This window comes from Oryza glaberrima, chromosome 12 (genome assembly GCF_000147395.1).
Source record: "Oryza glaberrima chromosome 12, OglaRS2, whole genome shotgun sequence".
Classification (NCBI taxonomy): domain Eukaryota; kingdom Viridiplantae; phylum Streptophyta; class Magnoliopsida; order Poales; family Poaceae; genus Oryza; species Oryza glaberrima.
This window is the reverse complement of record NC_068337.1, coordinates 539,864-563,313: the sequence shown is the minus strand read 5'-3', so window position 1 is coordinate 563,313 and position 23,450 is coordinate 539,864. Positions and strand designations below refer to the sequence as shown.

The 23,450-nt window shown below is 46.3% G+C and overlaps 1 protein-coding gene and 1 pseudogene across 1 annotated transcript; both read right to left on the bottom strand.

The window, feature by feature from the left end:
- Window positions 1–11,443: 11,443 nt before the first annotated feature.
- On the bottom strand, window positions 11,444–14,512 carry LOC127757093 (probable protein phosphatase 2C 73; annotated as a pseudogene).
- A 1,036-nt stretch (window positions 14,513–15,548) lies between these two features.
- Window positions 15,549–19,228, bottom strand: LOC127757087 (F-box/LRR-repeat protein 3-like). The gene is made up of 7 exons (XM_052282510.1): window positions 18,488–19,228; window positions 17,876–18,004; window positions 17,460–17,564; window positions 16,853–17,376; window positions 16,478–16,772; window positions 16,147–16,395; window positions 15,549–15,980 (listed from the first exon to the last, which is right to left on the bottom strand). Exons 1-7 carry the CDS (start codon window positions 19,157–19,159, stop codon window positions 15,921–15,923), a joined length of 2,034 nt encoding a protein of 677 aa, XP_052138470.1. The 5' UTR covers window positions 19,160–19,228; the 3' UTR covers window positions 15,549–15,920.
- Window positions 19,229–23,450: the final 4,222 nt, after the last annotated feature.

Sequence of the window (23,450 nt, the reverse complement as noted above, 5' to 3'; positions counted from 1 at the left end):
CGGCGACTGCCATCCCAATCACCAGGATCGTGCCCACGCATGACGCGCTCCCGTGCGAACTAAATGCACACGACGAGCCCAACGTCGCACACGGCCGAAAAACCAGCAAGGTCATGTGCGTGACTCTAACAGAATCAACAGAAAAACAGGGGAGGGAAAAACTACCAGAACCAAAACACAAAGCAGATCGACACAAGTTTATTTGTAACAAATCTCCCCCTAAATCTTGTGAAGTTCAACTTTGGCCTTCTGTGTTGATCACACCAACAAGCTCGCTCAGCTCCTGGAAACGCTACCTTCCCAAGGGCTTGGTAAGCAGATCAGCTAGCTACTCCACTGAACTGGCATACTCGATGATCTTCGCGGCATCAACACACTCTCAAATGAAATGAAAACGAGTTTGGATGTGCTTACTTCGATCGTGGTGAACCGGGTTCTTTGATAGAGCAATGGCGGACTTGTTGTCCACCTTGAGAATTGGCGTCGCCGCTGGCGCTCCAAGTATTTCGCTGAGGAGCCCATGCAACCACACCCCTTGACACGCAGCCGTTGTCGCAGCCACATACTCTGTTTCACAAGAAGAGAGCGCCACCACCTTCTGCTTTTGAGATTGCCAGGTGATGTGGTTCTGAGCAAGGAAAAACAGCACGCCAGTGGTACTCTTGCGGTCGTCGACGTCGCCGGCCATGCCGCTGTCGCTGTACCCAGTCAGCTTCAGCTCCTCTGTCTTGCCTCCTGAGTATGACACACCATGATCTCGGGTGCCGGCGATGTACCTCAGCATGTGCTTGACTGCAGCCATGTGATCCTCGCGTGGCTCCGCCATGAAACGGCTCACATAGCCAACAGAGAAAGCCAGATCAGGCCTTGTATTGACGAGGTATCGTAGGCCACCAACAATGCGGCGATAGTATGTGGCATCAACAAGAGCAGCAGTATTGGATTTGCTCAGCTCCAACTTGGCCTCCATGGGAGCATGACAGGGATTACAGTCCACCATCCCGGTCTTCTCCAAGAGCTTCAAGGCATATGCAGACTGAGAGAGAGAGATGACGTTGTGATCTTGGCGTACCCTAATTCCCAGATAATAGGAGAGCAGGCCGAGATCGCTCATCCTGAATTGCTGCAGCATCTCCAACTTGAACTCTTTTATGTCACCAGCATCCTGGCCAGTGATGAGGAGGTCGTCGACATACACTCCCACGATTAGCGGCTTGTGTGCAGATCGCCGTGTGTACACAGCATGTTCGTGGTCGCTACGGGTGAAGCCGAGGGAGACGAGGCATGCATTAAGCTTTGAGTACCAGGCTCGTGGTGCTTGTCGTAGCCCATACAGAGCCTTGTTCAGCTTCAGGACTTGTCCTTCCTTGCCGACGGTGAATCCTGGTGGCTGCTGCACGTAGACCTCCTCTTGAAGTTCCCCATTCAGGAACGTGGATTTAACATCCATGTGGTGGACTTGCTAGACCTGATGCGCAGCAACGGCGAGGATCAGCCTCACAGATTCCAGTCTTGCGACCGGCGCAAACACATCGTCGAAGTCGATGCCGCGCTGCTGGACGTAGCCTTTCGCGACGAGGCAGGCCTTATGCTTGACGATGTGCCCACGCTCGTCATGCTTTGCCTTGAACACCCATTTCAGACCAATGGGGCGATGTCCTGCAGGAAGGTTGACGATGTCCCAGGTTGCATTGTCCTGGATTGATTGAAGCTCCTCAAGCATGGCGGTGCGCCAACAGGCCTCTCGCTCTGCTTCAGCAAAGGAGGCTGGCTCCTCTGCACTTACCACATTGAGCTCATCAGCCAGCTCCCGGTGTGCAAGACCAGGCACCTCAGCATCTCCCAGGACGTTGTCAAACCTGCGGAAACGCAAAGGGGCCTCATCGCCGTGGTCAGCGTCCAGATCACCCTGTGAACTTGGCGGTGTGGCGAGCTCCACAGGAGCTGGGGACGGTGTCCGGCCCCCAGCAGCTGTTCCTGGCGCGGGTGAAGTCGGTTGTGACGCTGCAGCCACGTCGTCGGTCGGCTCAACGAACGGGACCGCCATGAACTCAACTTCGAATGGCTCCGCTTCTGTGTTATCGAAGTCGGCTGCTGCTGCACCCCAGTCCCATTGGGCTGCCTCATCAAACACCACGTCACGCGCGATGTGAACACGCCCGGTGGCTGGATTATAGGCGCGATACGCCTTTGTGCCGGGTTCGTACCCCACAAAGATCATCTTTGTGCTCCTGTCGTGAAGCTTCTTGAGGTGAGGAGATGTGTTCTTGACGTGGGCGATGCAGCCGAACGTGTGCAGGTGGTGAGCCGCTGGCTTCTTCCCGTACCAGGCCTCAAAGGGAATCATCCCCTCGACGCTCTTTGTAGGCAATCTGTTGAGCAGATAGACCGCCGTCGCCACCGCTTCTCCCCAGAAATATCCAGGGAGCTTCTTGGCCTTGAGCATGCTGCGGGCGGCCGCCACTATCGTCTGGTTGCGCCGCTCAACCACGCCGTTCTGTTGGGGCGAATATGGCGCAGTGAGCTGGCGGCGAACGCCGGTGCTGACGAGGTGGTCGGTGAAGTCGGCAGAGGTGAACTCCCCCCCACGATCAGTGCGGAGGGAGCTCAGCTTGTGCCCGCTTTGCATCTCGGCCACCACCCGTATCCGCTTGATTGCAGTGGGGGCGCAGTCTTTCGACGGGAGCAACTCGACCCACATGTACCTGCTGAAATCATCGACAAGAAGCAGGAAGTATTTCTTACCGCCGGGCGTCGCCGGTGTTATGGGGCCACAGAGGTCTCCATGAACGAGCTCCAAGGCTCGCTCGGCGCGCAGCTGTCCCTGCTCCGGGAACGGAGTCCGCCGCTGCTTGCCGGCGAGGCATCCCTCACACAGCTGGTCCGTCTGTTCCAACTCTGGGAGGCCTCGAACCATCCCTTCCCGCGCCATTTTCCGCAGCGCATGGAAGTTGAGGTGGCCGAAGCGATCGTGCCACCTCCAGGCATTCTCCGCTCCCCGCGCCGGGAAGCAGCCGGCCCGTGCGATGGTGAGGTCGAGCACGTAGAGCCGGCTGGGGGTGTGGGGAATCTTGGCCAGGAGCCGCCCGTCCTCATCACGCATGCGAAGGAATCCGCCGCGGACGAGGGCCTCGCCCCCGATCTCATCGAGTTGACCCACGCTGATGATGTTTGTCTGCAGCTTAGGGATGAAATACACGTCGGTGAAGGAGCGGTGCTCACCATTCTTACAGTCGAAGACGACAGTCCCGCGGCCCTCGATCCGCACCACCGAGCCATCACCAAACTTGACGGAGCCACCGACGGTGGAATCGAGATTGGAGAAGGCGGATCGGGCGCCCGACATGTGGTTGGTCGCGCCAGTGTCGACCACCCACCGTCGGTCATCCTTCCGCTCCTCATCACAGAGCTGGGCGTGCACCTTCTCCTCGACCAGATGGATTTCCTCTCGAACCTGTGAAGGCACGGGCGGCAAAATAGGCTCGCGGACCAGGGAATCAGTGAGCGGTGTGGGGGCGCGATGCGGTAGTGACGTGGAATCAGCAGGCGGAGCAGAGGCGCGATACAGTGGCGGCGGCGGTGAAGTTGGGGGCGATACGGACGAAGGGGTGAGAGAGATCGCGCACACCTCTCCTAGAAGTAGTGTGGCTTCCTCCTCCTGGGCCAAGTGGGCCTCCCGGATTTCTCGGGCTTCGATCTGCAATCATGGGCCCAATGGCTGGCCTTTCCACAGTTACGGCAGGTGTTTCCCGGCCCATCTTGCCCCGAAGTGTCGGTCCGGTTCGATTCGCCTCCACCGCGACCTTTTCCTTTGCCGCGACGGTGATTGCGGCCACCGCCGCCATTGCCACCCGAGCTACCACCCTTTTTCTCCTGCTCGCGGGCCTTGTAACGTGCCAGCCAATCCTCCTCCGTGAGAAGTAGTCGGCTGCTGCTATCCTTAGCCTCGCTGCTCGCCGGTTTCTTCCGTTGCTCCACCGCCCGCAGCCGCCCGGTGACCTCCTCGATGGACACTGTGCCCAGATCAAGGAGTGTCTTGATGGAGATGGCCACCTACTCGAGGTACTCAGGGACCACCTCTAACATCTTCTTCACCACATCTTTGTCGATGATCGGGTCACCGAGCATGCGGAGCTCGTTTGCGAGGCCGGTGAGACGCAAGGAGAACTCCTCAACACGTTCACCGGGCTTGCAACTGATCGCGACAAAGTCCTGGCGGAGCTTCTGCGCATTGGCCTCCTTGACCCGCTCGACGCCGACGCGAATGGTGCGGATCGCTTCCCAGGCCTCACACGCCGTCTCCTTTTGTGCGAGCGACGTCAGCATGTCCTGCAGGACGGCGTGCAGAATGGCTGTGCGGTCGGCGCGGAAATCGTCGGTGCCAGGGTCAATGGCCTCCCACAAGCCTTGCGCCTGAAGGTTCATCCGCATCACCATGGACCACTCGGTGTAGTTCGTGCGCGTGAGCGTGGGGTAGACTATAGACGCGGAGCTTCTCTCGATCACGCGCTCAATGACGGGTTCGCGGCCAGTGCGCCGCCCACGCCGGGGCGGCGACGAGACCGACAGGTGTCGGTACCGATCATCGTTGCCGATCGGGAGGGACATCTCGCTAGACGCCAGGGACGTCGCCTCGCTCTGATACCACTTTTTAGCTAAAAACCCGTAACGCACGCGAACGTGGACGTGAGAGAGAAGAACAGCAATCACACAGAACACAAATGTTTGGCGCTGCGAACAACTGAGCAGCATTTTCTGTTTATCTTCTTCCTTTTATTCTGCGAATACAAGATCATGGGCACGTTGGCCCGGTTGATGCGAACACGATCCCTCAACGGCGACTGCCATCCCAATCACCAGGATCGTGCCCACGCATGATGTGCTCCCGTGCGAACTAAACGCACACGACGAGCCCAACATCGCACACGGCCGAAAAACCAGCGAGGTCATGTGCGTGACTCTAACAGAATCAACAGAAAAACAGGGGAGGGAAAAACTATTGAGTTGTGATCCATATTCATTTGCACTTAATAAAGGCTAGCTTCTGCCATAGCGGATCATCATCCCTTTTAGGGTTCCACCATATATATACATCTTGTAAGCCGCCGTGCGGCGATGTAACCTCACCTTAGATATAGTGAAGATATTTTGCTGGCTGGCGCCCGTGGTTTTTTCTCTCCTATTTTGGGAGGGTTTTCCACGTTAAATCTCGTGTGTTTTGTGATTGATCTATTGTTCTTTATCGTTTGTTCGCCTATCGTTACCTAACAAGTGGTATCAGAGCTTGTTCTCAGATTAAGGTTTCGCGACGGCGTCGATGAAGTATGATCTACCGCTGCTAGACTACAAGACGAGATTCTCGCTGTGGCAAGTCAAGATGCGGGCTGTTCTGGCACAAACTTCGGATCTTGATGAGGCGCTGGAAAGCTTGGGGAAGAAGAAAACGACTGAGTGGACCACTGAGGAGAAGCGAAAAGATCATAAGGCTCTGTCGCTAATCCAACTTCATCTATGTAATGATATTTTGCAAGAAGTGTTGCAGGAAAAGACTACTACAGAACTTTGGCTCAAACTGGAATCGATCTGCATGTCTAAAGATCTAATCAGTAAGATGCAAATCAAGATGAAGTTGTTCTCGCACAAGTTGCAGGAGAATGGTTCTGTGTTTAACCACATATCAGTCTTCAAGGAGATCGTTGTCGACCTAGTGTCGATGGAGGTACAGTTTGATGATGAAGATTTAGGTCTTTTACTGTTATGCTCACTGCCTAGTTCATATGCAAATTTTCGTGACACCATACTTTTAAGCCGTGATGAACTAACCCTAGCGGAAGTTTATGAGGCGTTCCAAAACAGGGAGAAGATGAAAGGTATGGTTCAGTCTGATGCGTCGTCCTCTAAGGGCGAAGCATTGCAGGTCAGAGGCAGATCTGAGCAGAGAACCTACAACGACGGCAATGATCGTGACAAGAGTCAGAGTAGAGGTTGTTCTAAATCCAGAGGTAAAAAGTTCTGTAAGTATTGCAAAAAGAAAAATCACTTCATTGAAGAATGTTGGAAGCTGCAGAATAAGGAGAAAAGGAAATCTGATGGTAAGGCCTCTGTTGTTACCAGTGCTGAAAACTCTAATTCAGGAGATTGTCTTGTTGTTTTTGCTGGTTGTGTTGCTAGTCATGATGAATGGATACTTGATACTGCATGTTTGTTTCATATCTGCATTAACAGAGATTGGTTTAGCTCTTACAAGTCTGTGCGGAATGGAGATGTTGTGTGCATGGGAGATGATAACCCACGTGAGATCGTGGGCATTGGCTCCGTTCAGATCAAGACTCATGATGGCATGACACGCACGCTGAAAGATGTGAGACACATACCAGGGATGGCGAGAAATCTCATCTCTCTCAGCACACTTGATGCAGAAGGATACAAATACTCCGATTTAGGTGGAGTTGTAAAGGTATCGAAAGGTTCTCTTGTTTACATGATTGGTGATATGAATTCTACAAACTTATATGTCCTTAGAGGAAGTACATTACATGGTTCTGTTACCGCTGCTGTTGTTTCTAAAGATGAACCTAGTAAGACTAACCTGTGGAACATGCATCTTGGACATATGAGTGAACTTGGTATGGCAGAATTGATGAAGAGGAACCTGCTGGATGGCTGCACTCAGGGTAACATGAAGTTCTGTGAGCACTGTGTTTTTGGTAAGCACAAGAGGGTAAAATTCAATACCTCAGTTCATCGCACCAAAGGTATACTTGATTATGTACATGCTGATTTGTGGGGGCCTTCTCGTAAGCCCTCTCTTGGTGGTGCTCGTTATATGCTTACCATTATTGATGATTACTCTAGAAAAGTGTGGCCTTATTTCCTGAAACATAAAGATGATACATTTGCTGCTTTTAAGGAGTGGAAAGTTATGATAGAAAGGCAAACTGAAAAGGAGGTAAAAGTACTTCGCACTGACAATGGTGGTGAATTTTGTTCGGATGCTTTTGATGATTACTGCAGGAAGGAAGGCATCGTTAGGCATCACACCATCTCGTACACTCCACAGCAGAATGGTGTAGCTGAGCGCATGAACAGAACCATCATCTCCAAGGCTCGTTGCATGCTGTCCAACGCTCGCATGAACAAGCGTTTTTGGGCAGAGGCTGCTAACACTGCCTGCTACTTGATCAACAGGTCGCCTTCTATCCCACTTAATAAGAAAACTCCCATTGAGGTATGGTCTGGTATGCCTGCTGATTATTCACAATTGAGAGTTTTTGGATGCACTGTTTATGCTCATGTTGATAATGGAAAATTAGAGCCTAGAGCTATTAAGTGTCTATTTCTTGGTTATAGTTCAGGAGTAAAAGGATATAAGTTATGGAATCCTGAAACTAACAAGACCTTCATGAGTAGGAGTGTTGTTTTCAATGAATCTGTTATGTTTAATGACAGCTTGCCCACAGATGTCATACTAGGTGGTTCAGATGAGGAGCAGCAATATGTTAGCATGCAGGTAGAGAACGTGGATGATCAGGAAACTGAAATTGTTGGTAATGATGTTAATGATACTGTTCAGCACTCACCTCCTGTTTTGCAGCCACAAGATGAACCTATTGCTCATCGCAGAACAAAGAGGAGTTGTGGAGCTCCAGTCCGTCTTATTGAGGAATGTGATATGGTTTATTATGCTTTTAGTTGTGCTAAACAGGTGGAGAATACTCTTGAGCTAGCCACATACACTGAAGCTGTTGTTTCTGGAGACCGTGAGAAGTGGATCTCAGCTATGCAGGAGGAGATGCAGTCTCTTGAGAAGAATGGCACATGGAAGCTTGTGCACTTGCCAAAACAGAAGAAGCCTGTTCGTTGTAAATGGATCTTCAAGAGAAAGGAGGGTTTATCTCCTAGCGAGCCTCCGAGGTTTAAGGCAAGGTTAGTAGCAAAAGGTTTCAGTCAAATTGCTGGTGTTGATTATAATGATGTGTTCTCTCCAGTTGTAAAGCATAGTTCAATTCGCACATTCTTCAGTATTGTTGCTATGTATGATCTTGAGCTTGAGCAGTATAGATGTGAAGACAGCATTTTTACATGGAGAGCTTGAGGAGGAGATATACATGGACCAGCTAGAAGGGTTCATAGTACCTGGTAAGGAGGATTATGTTTGCAAGTTCAAAAGATCTTTGTATGGTTTGAAACAGTCTCCTCGTCAATTGTATAAAAGGTTTGATTCATTTATGTTGTCACATGGCTTTAAGAGGTCTGAATTTGATAGCTGTGTGTATATTAAATTTGTTAATGGATTACCTATATACTTGCTGTTATATGTTGATGATATGCTGATTGCTGCCAAGAGCAAGGAACAAATCACTACATTGAAGAAACAGTTGAGTAGTGAGTTTGATATGAAGGATCTTGGTGCTGCTAAGAAAATTCTAGGTATGGAAATCACTAGAGACAGAAATTCTGGTTTGTTATTTCTTTGTCAGCAAAGCTACATTAAGAAGGTTCTTCAGCGTTTTAACATGCATGATGCAAAGCCTGTTAGCACTCCTATTGCTCCTCATTTTAAATTATCAGCTTTACAATGTGCTAATACTGATGAGGATGTAGAATACATGTCTAGAGTTCCATATTCTAGTGCTGTTGGTTCTTTGATGTATGCCATGGTTTGCTCCCGGCCAGATTTATCTCATGCTATGAGTTTGGTTAGTAGATACATGGCTAATCCTGGTAAAGAACACTGGAAAGCTGTTCAGTGGATTTTCAGGTACCTCAGAGGCACAGCTAATGCTTGCTTGAAGTTTGGCAGGACTGATAAGGGGCTTGTTGGATATGTGGATTCTGATTTTGCTGCAGATTTGGATAAGAGAAGGTCACTCACAGGTTATGTGTTTACCATTGGTAGTTGTGCTGTGAGTTGGAATGCAACATTGCAGCCTGTTGTTGCCCAGTCTACCACTGAAGCAGAATACATGGCTATTGCTGAAGCATGTAAAGAATCAGTTTGGCTGAAAGGATTGTTTGCTGAGCTTTGTGGAGTTGATTCTTGCATTAACTTGTTTTGTGACAGTCAAAGTGCTATATGCCTCACCAAAGATCAGATGTTTCATGAGAGGACAAAGCACATTGATATCAAGTACCATTATGTTCGTGATGTAGTCGCGCAAGGTAAGCTAAAGGTATGCAAGATAAGTACTCATGATAATCCTACTGATATGATGACAAAGTCTGTTCCTGTTGCTAAGTTTGAGCTTTGCTCAAGCTTAGTTGGTATAGTGGTTTAGCCCGAGAGGCTATTTGGCGCCGAAAGTGTTTTTTGTCTTTGTTGTGTTCAGGGTGAAGGATTGATTCATGCTACAAGAAGGAATTTGTCTCAAGGTGGAGTTTGTTAAGTTGTGATCCAAATTCATTTGCACTTAATAAAGGCCAGCTTCTGCCGTACGGGTTTAGGGTTTAGGGATCCTTTTAGGGTTCCACCATATATATACCTCTTGTAAGCCGCCGTGCGGCGATGTAATCTCACCTCAGATATAGTGAAGATATTTTGCTGGCTGGCGCCCGTGGTTTTTTCTCTCCTGTTTTGAGAGGGTTTTCACGTTAAATCTCGTGTCTTTTGTGATTGATCTATTGTTCTTTATCGTTTATTCGCCTATCGTTTCCTAACAAAAACTAACAGAACCAAAAACACAAAGCAGATCGACACAAGTTTATTTGTAACAGAGGAGAGGTCGGTGATGGTCGGACGCCGACGCCGTCGCCTCCGCTCCCCTTGGCTTGTCGACGACTACAAGACGAGCCGCAGGTATCTGGCATTCCCGTTACGGCCCAACAATAGTATGGGCCTCAAGCTAGCCATTAATCCCGTTGCGGCCCAAGAGGAAGGGAATGAGAATGACTCATACTAGTTGGTATTCATGCCATCGTTTCATCGACGGAATGAATACTCGATAAATCTTTTTTTTTGAAACCTATGCCAGCTTTGCTGGTTTTATATTAAGAAAGGGAAGAAACTGTACAAGGTCACCGAAGTGCAGAGAGAGGGCTGCGGCTTCACTGTTCCGTCGTTGTGTTTCCATCCGTGTTCCGTACCACGTGGAGGGCATCGGTTTGTCGATTCTTTTTGGTGGTGGGTCGGCTTCTATCTGCCATGCAGAATATGACGCCGTCACTACTCCGTCAAAACAAACCGGGTACTAGTACTTTTCACTCCGCGCTGCACAACTTGGAAAACCACTGCATCCTTATCTCTTGTCCCCAAATCCGAGAGTTCATCTGAAGTTCTGCTCATCTGCTGCTCTCCTCATCTTCCTCTTGGCCGCACGCAACCATGGTTGCTCTCGCGTTGTCGGCGGCCGGGCTCGCCGGCTTGGCGTGGTCTGCACTCCGCATACTCGTCGGCTTGATGTAGTCCACCATAATAAAGAATCGGACATTTTGTTGTTCTCGTGCAGGTACTAGTTCCAACTTATATTTACAAAGTTCAGTGTTCATATAGAATTCATATACTGAGTTAGTTTTATTTAACAATAGGTACTCGTACCTGCACGAGAACAACAAAATGTAAGCAGTCCCCTGTTGTATCCCCCTGCCCTCTGTACTCTGTTTTGTTTTTCTTTCTTCCCTCTCCGCCTCTGAAGTTGTTTCCTTTTCTGCTGTCTCTCTCTCGGCTGCGGCTTCACTGTTCCGTTGTTGTGTTTCTATCCGTGTTCCGTACCACGTGGAGGGCATCCGTTTGTCGAAACACAACAACGGAACACGGATAGAAACACAACAACGGAACAGTGAAGCCGCAGCCGAGAGAGAGACAGCAGAAAAGGAAACAACTTCAGAGGCGGAGAGGGAAGAAAGAAAAACAAAACAGAGTACAGAGGGCAGGGGGATACAACAGGGGACTGCTTACAACACTATTCTCGCTAAATTCTTCGCCCCGCATGCAATCCAGACATTGATTTCATCAAGGATTTTGGTCACCAATTGTGAGATAGCGAGCTCCTTGTTCCTGAAAACGCGCCTATTCCTTTCACACCAGATTTCCCAGCTAAGGAGCATGTGAATGGAGCGCGTTCCCTTCGTCTTGTCCTTGTCATTTTGCTCCGTTCTTCTTTCCCACCAATCAAGCAGCGTTTCATCTGGGTTGTGCGTCGTGGATATGTGATCACAGTCGAGTCTTGCGGATACTTTGTCCCAAATGTCCCATGTGACAGTGCGGATACTTCGTCGATAAATCTTTTCCACTAAAAGAAGAACTGACAACGGGTGAAACTTGAATTAAGGGGCTGTTTGGGAGAACGATGGAGTAGTTTCAATAATCTACCAACACTAATTAAGAATCTGTCTTTTCTATCTATCTGTATATATTTCTCTCCCGATCTGTTTGCCTGAATTTTCAGTGCATGGGCTCCTCTTTCTCTGCTCCCAGATCAGATGAACATGAAATTGCAATCGAGTTTAATCCATCCCAGATAATCATCAATCATATATGTCCATTTAATTTGTTGATAGCGTACTCCATTAAGGAAGGAAGAATCACAATAAATCAAACAAAGGCCACCACATCCAAAACAGCTAGCCAATCATTTTCAGCTACTACAATCAAGTTAAGAAAGAGAGGGAGGATAGCAGCAGCAGTATCGGTCCCTATTCCAACTCAACAACCTGAATGCGACATACGTTTACGTCAATCAACTTCTAAAGCGTCTCCCTAATTTTTTGCCATTTAAAGCATGTAATCAAACCCTCTGGATTACGTTTTCCAGCAACGAAAGCGACTGTTATCAATCATCCAATCAATCAATCCTCGCATCGTCGTCTTCCTCGAGCGACGTCGACCGCCGCCGCCAGCTCAGCACGGCGCCCATCCGCGGCAGCCTCACCACCGAGTTCACCCGAGCCACCCCCTCCAGAGCTCTCCATACATTCGTACCCTCCTCCGCCTCGCCGCCGCCGCCACCACCCAGGGCCTTGCGGAAGCTGCCCGTGAACGACACGACCTGAGGCGCCTTCGCGTCTACATGGGTGCTCTCCTCCGACGACGGAGAAGGCTTCAAGAAGAGGCAGACGACGGCGCAGTCGTCGACCATTGACGTCGGGAACTTGCGCCGCCACGCGCGCACCGCCCGCTCGACCAGCTGCTTGGCGGCCTTGGAATGGTCAGTAGCCGACGATACGATCTTGATCACTTCCTTGTTCGATAGCACGTCCCATATCTGCACCCACATCAATTTGATTGGTTGCATTATCTTTAAAAAAAAACAATTCGATTGATTGATTGAGGCAAAGGCATTCATGATTCAGTTAACTGTCGCTTTTCTGGTTTTGCACTATTAACTTTGTGCTCATTTCATTTCTAGTACTAGTAGTGAAACAACCAAGAGAAAAATTACTCTTGATTATGGAAAGATGGTGAGTAAATGAAACTGAATTTGGCTACCATCATCAGACAAAAGTCTTTATTTTTTTCTTACCCCGTCAGTAGCAAGTACCAAGAATTCATCTTTTTCGGATAGCTTCCTGTAATAGACTTCTGGTGTACAGATAAGTCCATGACTCTTCAAGCAGAAATCTCCAAATGCCCTTGCCATGGCGAGGCCCGGCGCGTCTTGGTCTGGTAGCCACATCCTAGGCACGTCCGGCTCGTCGTCCATGGCAAAAACCCGCCCCTTACAATTCAGGATTCTCTCAGCTTCGCCTGTCAGAAGCCCCCATATGAATGACAAGTGAATGTCTGAATTTAGACATCTCTGTATTTTGAGAAATTCAGAGGCTTACTTGGAAGATTTGGTTTCAGGTCAGTGGTTAGTTGAACTGGAATTGGGCGGTCCTTGCTATCTCGGGTGCAAAGAACCGCACGTGAATCGCCCAAATTTGCAATGATCAGGTGATCACCCTGTGTATAAGAACAGTAGCTGAGAATTTAAACAGAATGATTACGAGTTTGAGAGTTCTGTATTTAGGCACAAGTATAGCTGTAACATACACATAAAATTCGGCAAGTATCTTTGTTGCATCCGAGGGTTTCAGAAGCTTGTTTTTTAGGCAGAAATGGTGTATTTCTAGTACATAGGCAAGACTATTGGCAATACAAAAAAATGTTGCAATTTTGCATAGTTGTAGTACTAGTACCTGCCTGACGACAGTGACAGCAGTTGTGCCACTACAAATGCAGTCAATTCCAGAATTTTGTCTCAGATCATCATCTACATCCTCAAATGTCTTGACAAATATGTTCTTCCAGGTGGATAACAATTGCTTCTCATTGCTTGTATCGCTCAATGAGGTGCAATCTGATTTTTCCAAGGCTTCCTTATCTGTGTTGCTGGATGGATCTTGTTCAGTTTTCAGTGCCAAAGAGGAGGATAGTTTCATTGGAAGGACGTCGCGGACATGGCGAGCAACTTCCCTTCCGAGAGGGCCATGCCCATCAAAAACTCCACAAAATATCTGGCCCTTGTGCCCCGCAAAGTCCTAATAAACTTGACACAGGTAGCACATCAAGACACAGATTATCTTACATATATATTAAGTAAAATGTGCACATCAAGGGGAAAAGGGAAATGTACTGGCATTGGAGGTGCAAGCTAGAGAGATTCAGGTGCAGTTGAAGTAAATATTACAGAAATGTAGGTACATTTTTCAGTTTCAGCAAAAGCAGAGATGAATCTAGTGCACGGTGCTCAAATCATGTTCTGAATTCAGTTTGTAGTAGCTAATCAAAGCCCCTTACTAGCACTACCCTATTCCCTCCATGGCTAGCTTTAGCTTGTGTACATAATACCACAAAGATGAGGGAATTTGCACAGACAAGAAGCTAAGCAGCACTGAACAAACATGCAAGAGCAAGCAATCAGGTCTAGTTGAAGATTTGAACTAAATACAGGCTATTACAGAAATGCAGGTACAGCTCAGGCTACAAAGAAAAAATCAGTTTCAGCACAGCAGAGCAGGGATGAATCTAGTGTATGGTGTTCAAAGTCAAATCATGTCCTGAATTGAAGTTGTAGTAGGCAAACATAGCCCCTTTCTAGACTAGCATTACCCCATTCCTCCATGGCTAGAGACTCGGCTTGTGTAGTACATGATACTATAATATCAAAATGAGAGAATCTGTACAGACAAGAAGCAAAGGAGGACTGGAACAAACATGGAAACAATGAGGCAGCAAGTGATGAGCAAGCAATCCAATGCAAGAGAGATGTGGTTACCTGGCAGGTAGTCATGGCATCCTGGTTAGCGCCCTTCCAGCCTTGCTTGGTGTGCATGGAGACGCCAGCGCTCCAAAGCTGGTCGTGGAAGAAGGCGTCGTGCTTCCATGGAAATCCCTCCTCCTCAAGCTCCTCCTTCCCCTTGCTGCAGCAGATCCCCATTGCTTCTTCTGCTGCTGGTACTTCGTAGAGGTAGCTAGGAAGGAAGGAGGGGGTAGAGAGTAGAATGGAGTTGAATGCGTAGGGGTGGTTGAAGTAGTTTTGTTGTTTTATCATTGATGGTGATGTTTGCGTTGGGCATCAGGCACCCCATCCATCGGCCATTAATGACGACGGATGTGCATCGATGATGACCAGGCCGGCTGTCTTTCGTCTTGGTGCCTCGCCGCGTCGGCCATACGACGAACCACCTCACTACTGGAGTAACATGCATGCCTGCCGTACAGGTAAGGTAAGGTTGAAGCACTTCGTCCTTCATGACTGAAAAATTCAGGACAACATCTTACCATTTTATTATGTTGATCGATTACCAGTGTATATGTGTACTAGTCTACCATTCTGCAGATGAAACTATACAGTAAAACTGAAAGGAAGGAAATGACAGTGCAAATGCAATGCAGTGTAGTAAAAGGATACGAGGTTTTCTCTGAAGATGAAGTGAGTTGTATCTGAATTCTGATCCATCGATGGAGGCGTGGAGAAGTACATGGAGATGGGAGGATCCCTGTGCACAACGGCGATGATGGATAGTAGAGTATACACGTATACAGTAGTTGCGGATGGACGGAAGTTGCTCATTATTGCAACTGTTGGTTGGGTTGGGACGTTGGTTGCTAGCAATTAGAGTATTTATTTATTTTCTCAGCTCCAGAATCAACTGCTGAATCGCCTACCTGCATGCATCTGCAGTTTTGCATTGCGCTGCGCCCCATCCATCCTCCTCTTCAATCTTCAATGCTTTACACCGTGCCTACCTGTTTTTGCTGTTCCCTCCTCTCACATATTCAGTTGTAACATCGACTTGTGACTTGCATTTTTATGACAATTGCTCTCACCTATTTCCTCGGTCCTTGGAGACAATTACCCAACAACAGCAAAAGTTGAATGACACTTCATCTTTCTGCTGGGAGAAGTGAACTGGGGTAGCAACAACCAACAAGCTGTGCAGTCTGGGCATGGCTAACAAACCCGCCCGCTACCATGTCTCAACTCTCAACTCTCAACTAGTAGCTAGCATTCAGACCTTCGCAGAAAACTAATATAGTGTTAAGTGCCTTTATTCAGATAAGGAAGCTATGAGACCTCATTCCAGATAACACTACACATAAAACACTAGGAGATGGAACAACCAAATTATAGTGAGAATGCAATGTTCCATTCCATTAATCAAATTGTGCATCAAAAAGGCACAACAAGGCATATCACATACTCCACACTTACTACATGCTTTACCCCAATAATCTCTCTTTGATTGTTGATTCCTACCTGCGCTATATACAACACATCAAGAATATAACCTCCCTCGCCTCCACTGGCATACAAGCAAAATACCAGTACTAGTATGTTGTTCTGACAATACTACCGTCAGTAATTCAATACACTATTCAGCCAGTTATGGCACAAAACTTTTGGAGCTCATTCTCTAGGACTGGAGATATTGCTCTAAGATAAATTCAACACCACAAAACACGCCCCAGTTTCCACAACGTTTATCTTTGAAACATTTCACTGTACAAGCAAATCCTGCGACTGCTGCTTCCATACGTCACACGGTTCTACCGCAACCTGCCAAGACCACACCTGTTATTAGACACTACTTTCAAATAAACTGCATACCAGTTAATGAAGATGGCCAAAACACAATGGTGAACTATTTTGCACTTAATTCTTCTACACAAGTAAACCGACTAGCATCTTACTTTGTATAACCAGAAAAGAAATATAGTAATACCTGGTAGGGTTTATTAATCCACTGGAAAAGACAACCACGGGCTTCAACAACTTTGAGCATATGTGATGGCACCATGGATTTGAATGCTTCATGAAGCTTCACTTTTCTCAAACCACAGACCATAAGAGCAGCTATCAGTCCATTAGGCGTAACACCCGCTAAATGCACAATGGTCATGTTCTGCAAGCCACATATGCTTGAAAGGGATATAAGCCCAATGTCGGTGACCGAACAATATGACAAGTTTATCTGCAGTGATGAGGAGATGTTATTAAGACAATTGGAAACACGGTATTGCGATTATTTCTTTTACAGCAGAATGGGCTAATACCTGCCGGAGGTTGTGAGAGAATTGGGAAAGGAAAATCATTCCCATGTCATTGATCTCAAAGCATTTCTTGATATCAAGCTTAGAAAGTAGCCTGCATCCTGTTGCAATTTCCGAGAGACCAGCAGATGAAACCATGGGGCAGCCACGAATCTCCAATGTGTTCAGCTTTATGCATTTTGAAAGTGATCTCAGTGAACAGTCTGTTAATTTTGTGCAGTAGGACATATTGATAGACTCTAACATTGGGCATCCTTGAGCTATATGAGTAACCCCTTCATCACTGATCGCCCCAGACCTGAAAGAGAGGCTATTAGTTAGTCTTGGTACCTATCATGGAAGGAAAGGAAATCAAATATGCAATGTGTAGGGAATAACCTGTACAAATCGATATCTCGGAGATCTGGACAGGACTTGCTAACGTGTCTAAGGCCCTCATCAGTTATCCTCAAGCATATGCCAATTTTTAGGCTTGAAAGTTTGCTGCATCCAGAGAGAGCTTTCAAACCTTCATCATCCAAATCAGTGTCAGTAAGATCCAATTCCTCCAAGTGAGTGCAGCGCCTTCCAATCAGCTGTAGTCCTTTGCTGGAAACAAGGCTACAGGACTCCATTCTCAGAGAGATGAGGGATGGGCATGAGGTTGTGATGGCAGCTAATGAAACATCAGTGATTTTGCGACAACAAGTAACATCCAGCTTCAGCAAATTTTTCAGTCTTGGCACGACAAAAGAAAGGTCTGTGTCTGTCACTCCAGAACATTTGCTCAGACTTAACTCCCTCAAAGAAACACAGGATTTCCCAATGGATTTTAATCCATCATCCATGAATTGGCAACCATCCAGCTTCAGTTTCTGCAATTTATGAATCATTTCGAAGCTGCTTGACATAGAAGGAGTAACCTGCCACAAGAAAAGTGTAGATAAACTGAGCTCAAGTTATGTCCAATTGTTCAGGTGATAAAACTAGACAGTGGGCTACTTACAGGAGAGCAGTATGATAGATTGAGTTCCAATAGATTCGGCATTGCCTTCACAATGGACAGAACACCGACATGAGTGACATTGTAAGAGTTTGACATATCAAGAACCTGAAAGAGTACAGACATAATTTCAGCTCTCAGTTACAAGAACTTGTGATACTCTTATTGTTGAAGGCTAGCAATGATTTAGTCCAAATTGTTTCAGTTGCAATATCCATATAGCCTGAATTGAAATGTACCAAACAATATACGAGGTATATACATGTTAGTATCCCTACAACATTAGCATTGCAAACCTACTTTACATGAGAAGCTAACTGAATATACTCAGAGCAGAAGACGATAAACAAGGATATTAACCAGATTCAAATTTAGCTAACACAATGCTCACAGTGAAAAAGATAGGGGTTGATGATTACCTGTAGTGATTTGCTGCATTCTTGATCAAGACTAGTAAGGGCATCATCATCAATTCCATTACATCCCACCAGTAGTAACACTTGTAGATTTTGTAGCTTCATGATGGCTGGAAAGCATTTTTTTACTATCTGCACAACATTTTTTTCTTAGTCTGATGAGTGTGATCTAAACTGCAGGGCAAATAATTAACCTATAACCAAAAAATGATGATAAAACAAATCAACGGGAGAAGTAGGAATCTGGATACTACTGTACTACTAGTTACTACAGGTTCTGACAATTGAAAAGGTGAGGCAAAGATCATTTTGGGTATAGATAAGAGCATCTGCAGATCAAGAATAGACCAATTTCCAAAGCGCTTCTGCCATCATAGGCTAATGTTATTTTGTGGGCAATATTCATGTCAGGTGCAGAGAACCGGCAGATTCACAAACCAGAACAAGAAAAAAAAAACCACTAAATTAAGTTTCCTCAAAAAAACCTGACCTTGAAATCAAGAAGCGATTGGAAGGGGAAAAGGGAACTCTTTTTTCCCTTTCTGTCGTCTAGGTACAAGAAGAAATACAGTAAATGAAATGGAACAGAGAGATGAAGAGGCAAGGCATAAGTACCATGGTGTAGGAGAGATCCAGGATGTTGAGCTTGTTGCACTTGAGGGCAAGGAGGTCTAGTCCCAGATGAGTGACCCCGATGCACCACTTGAGCGAGAGCTCGCGCAGGTCGGGGCATCCGACGGCGATGCATCCGAGCCCCATGTCAGTGATGCGCTTGCATCGCGACAGCGAGAGCCTCTGGAGGCGGCGCGCCTTGGCCACCTCCGCCGCCGCGGCATCCCCGAGGTCGAGGCCATTGGAGAGGTCGAGGTCCGTGAGATTGGGGAACGCGGCGACGAGCGCGGCGAGGCCGGCGGCGCCGAACCCGCGGGAGCGGGAGAGGTCGACGGCGGAGACGAACGGCGCGACGGGGAGCGCGGCGAGGGCGGCGTCGGGGAGGCGGGGGCAGAGGGAGAGATCGAGGTGGGAGATGGCGGGGTAGCGGGCGAGCGCGGCGGGGAGGAGGTCGGGGCGGAAGGGGCGGAGGACGCGGCGGTGGCGTGACTCGGCGGCGTGGCAGGCGCGGGAGACGAGGGAGAAGGACTTGAGGGCGCGTGGGTCATGGGCGGCGGCACGGTCGAGGATGAGGAAGAGGAGCTCGTCGGCGAGGTCGTTGAGGTGCGGGGGCGGGGGCGGGGGCAGGGCGAGGCGGCGGCGCTTGGCGTGGTGGGTGGGCGCAGGCGAGGCCATGGCGAAGTTGACTGAAACGAGAGAAGGGAAGGGAAGGTAGTAATAATGGTGGGCGTTTGGCGCGGCGCATGTGGAGTGGCTAGATGGAGAAGAAGGGAGGAAGAAACAGGGGGAGATGAGATGACGAGAGTACCCCGGCGGCGCCTCGATCTGGGTGAGGTGAGGTCACCAGCTGGGTTACCGTATTTACCCCTCGTCAAAGCTTGGAGCGTACAAGCTTGGCTGGCAAAGGACGGTAATATACGTGGTCATGTGGGGGCTGAATGGTAATTGTGGGGAAGAGAAGGTACGGTACGGAGAGAGTACAGGCTGGGTAGAAGTGGAAAGCGAAGGCGAGTGGAGAGAGTCAAGTGGGGAGGGGGTGATGCGGGGGAGGCAGGAGAGATCGAAAAGGATCAAAGGACGGGACGGAACGGATCGTACAGCTTGTGAGTGCGGACTCGTACGAAATCTCACAACAACTACACCTACCCATGGATCTTTTCACCCTACCCACCGACGCATGGGCCCTCCTCGTATTCAGCTCTTCGCGGGTAACGGAAAAAGCGTGAGAAAAGATAGATGTTGTTTGTTTGGAAGTGGAAGAGGACTTGGGGAGTTGTTGACTGGTCCCGTGCACCCCGGGGACGGCTCGGCTTCGGTGAAGGAAGGGAGTCGCCTTTGCACTCCATCCGTGGGTTCTGCGTCTACCTTCTGTTTGCATAACGTTTTCCCTCTCCCTTTTTTTTTCTGCTTGCATGCACACGTTATATGAAAAACGAATTAAAAATATAAACTTTTTTCCCTGAATTTGCATTAATATATGACTTCTAAATTAGCGTGCACAAATATACCATCAATGTGGCACAGGAACACAATGTTGTCTTCGGCATGACCGGGACCATTGCTTGTGAACGCAAGGGTCAGTTTAAAGACGACATCATATATAGGCTCAGTAAACTTGTGAGCTAACTTTGCTGCATGTGCCAATGAGTTGGTAAATACCGAACCAACATAATAAACCAATGTAATAATGTAATTAAATCCACCTACATTTCCCTATAATTGTGATCAAATTTAATTGACAATATTGTGCACCAGTATACAGACGAGTTCAAGCAGATGGGATGCGAAGTCGATGATGTCCTCGCACTCACCCGAATGAGTTCATGCAGGCATGGTGCGAGCTCATGACCACACGGTCCAGTTCACAGAAAGTATGTGATCCTGCGGCCCTATAAAATTACTTTGCTTCCTGCCTATGCGAATTCTTGCAATTTTGCGGTGTCCGCATCTGATCTTATTGGCCATGGCTATAGTTCGCAAGGTTTTAGCGCGAACTAGTTGAGTGTTCACATGCCTTTCTCGCGATGATGATTTGTTATTGTGAAAATTTTCAGCATTTGTATATTTCCGAAAAAATGATTAAAAAATATATTTTAAAATTATTTTTCCACATTACATACACCATCGAACGCATACAGATACAGTTACAGTTAGATAGTGGTACATAAATAGTCACATGTAACATATTGCCTACAACGGTTTTTACCGTTTTACCTTTACAAGAGCATGATCGGTGCCATGCTCGTACATTACAACAGGGCCATATGAGAATAGGTTGCATGAGCTCATAGACCGAAACAATCTAACCAGTATTTTTGAACCGATTTTTTTCTTTTTAACCAATAGTTTGATTTTCTTTGTTTTTTCGAGGATGGGTGGTTGTGCGAGTCACGTGAGGGAGAGGGAACATGTCGTCTGCGATTTTATAGTAGTAGAGATGTGCTCGTGTTGTTCAATCATGGTATCATGCCATTGCCAACCATATATTGTGTAATATATATGTATGTACTTCCCCTGTCAAAAAAAGACAACCTAGTATTAGGATGTAATATATCCTAGTATAATAAATCTGGACATAAAGAGGATGTGTCATATTCTAGTGCTAGGTTGTTTTTTTTTAACAGAGAGAGTAGGTTATAGGGATGAAAATAGATCAAATTATGTTTGATTTTTTTCAAATCTGATCAGGTTGATGATATGGTAAAAGAATTCTAAAAGCCAACATATTAGGTTTTCTTTTGAAATAAAAGCATATTAGGTATTTGTCTCTCCACTTTGGTAGAAAGCATGAATGAGACACACAAGGAATAAGCTATCTGTCCATCATGCAGGCAGCCACTAGCTTGAGCATATCTACAAAAGTGATGACTCGTATCTTGGTATGTATGCTCATACCTAAAACCAACCATCCATTTTAGCTCATGTCTCTGGAGTAGTGCTCCATTTATAGGCTATTTAATCAAATATTAAGGGTCTTTTTTTAAGACTTAGATTTAATGGCTTAAGATTTTAAGTCAGTTTTTTTTGGCTCATATGATTTATAAGCCAGTAGATTTAAAATCATAAGTTCAAAAGTGGAGTCATAACTCTAACTCACATAAGCTAAAAAAAAAAGTTTTTCTAACCTAGTTTTTGGCTTAATAGTGTAAGAGTGACTTATGACTTTAAAAAACAAACAAAAACTATGCTTGTTTGTTAAAGTTTAGACTTTGCGACTCATTAACTAGCTTATAAACCTAAATAAAAAAGGGCATAAGACTAAAGAGAAATATTCTCTACTTTTGATACCTTATTGATGAACTTTTAGATTTTGAATTGCTTGGATTCCTTCTAAGCGTCTGATTGAACGAAAATATTTAGATTTGTTAGAATCAGTGTATCAAAAATGTTTATATTGCACACAAAATTTATGCCTAAAAATGCTTGTGTTTGGAAACAGAGAAGCATATGAAATTATGAATGCAGTGATGACGTGGCACGAGCAATTGAAGCCAAAAGGCTACCGAAAAGCAGTAGCAATTAGCAAAAGGTGAAAGCATATATCTGGCCAGCCGTTCATGCATGTGGAGAGATGGAAAAAAAAAACTGAATAATAAAATGCAGGTTAGGTCGGTCGGTCTGAGTGGCATATGCCGTACCTAGAAAGGACAGAATTCAGTTCCGTTCCGTTCCGTTTGGTACTGGAACATGAACTAGATCCTCTCCTCAGTACATACCTGTCCTGATAAGCACTCGTTCTAAACCACCACTCCAGACTTCACTATGTACACCCAAAATCTTGAAAGAAAAGGTGTTTCAGGTACAGGAGGAGTAGGCACCAGCTGATTGCTTATCTTTATCTGCTCGCATTTCCAGTAAAAATTCCTCCTTGACCGTTCTCTTCTTGGGAAGGCTTCTTCTACACCGTACTCTAACCTGTATTTGTTTTGATCCTACCAAAGTTAAGGCTGTGTTAGTTGTTTGGGGTTAGGAGCTAATCCCTCACGCACATAAATGAGATGACTCATTTGTGTATGATTAATTAAATATTAGCTTTTTTAAAAAAATAAATCAATATGATTTTTTGAAGCAGCTTCTGTATAGATTTTTTTAAAAAAAATACACCGTTTAATATTTTGAAAAACACACACGAGAAAATAAGGAAGAAGGTAAGTTGAGAACCTTATCAAAATTTATTAAAAGACGTGGGCCAACAATAAATATATGATATCAATATATTTATATGGAAATATAACTATATATCTGTTCAATACTATATAGGGACACAAGGTTCCTGACCAAATTATTGAGGAAATGTGCAACTAGGGGTAACTCCAACTGGGACATGATTATTGCAGTTGCTTTCATATATACTACTCCTCCAGTTGATGCTACCTTAGTAAATGACGATTGATTGATTAATTAGTGGCGTACCACGCGCACACAGATCGTAGCTACTCCAGTACAGTACTGTTCCGTGCAACATGATGCCCCCCCCAGTAAACTAATAACGTCATTGTTAATCAAGCAAGCTGGACTTAAATAATTACTACTAATTGCCGGTGCATGTGTTCATCCGGCCGTACGAACCAATGTACGTATGTATGTATAGTACAAGGTAATTATGCCATAATTAGCTGCATGTTGGCCGGAATGAGTCGCCAGTTTGAAGCGGCACACGCGCGCGCGCGCGCGCGCACACAATAATATATATATATATATATATAGGTATATATATATATATATGTATATATATATATATGTATATATATATATATTTACATATATATATATATATATGTATATATAACTTAATTAGTTGGCTGATTTATGCAAGAAGACGTACATGCAGTTTGTTTGAAAGAGAAAGGGTAAGAGTACATGGCATATATATATGTTGCTTTCTTGTTGAGCTAGATGCTGACATCATGCAAGTATATTGACTTTTCATGTGTTGATCCATCATCATTCATACCGTACGTACGAA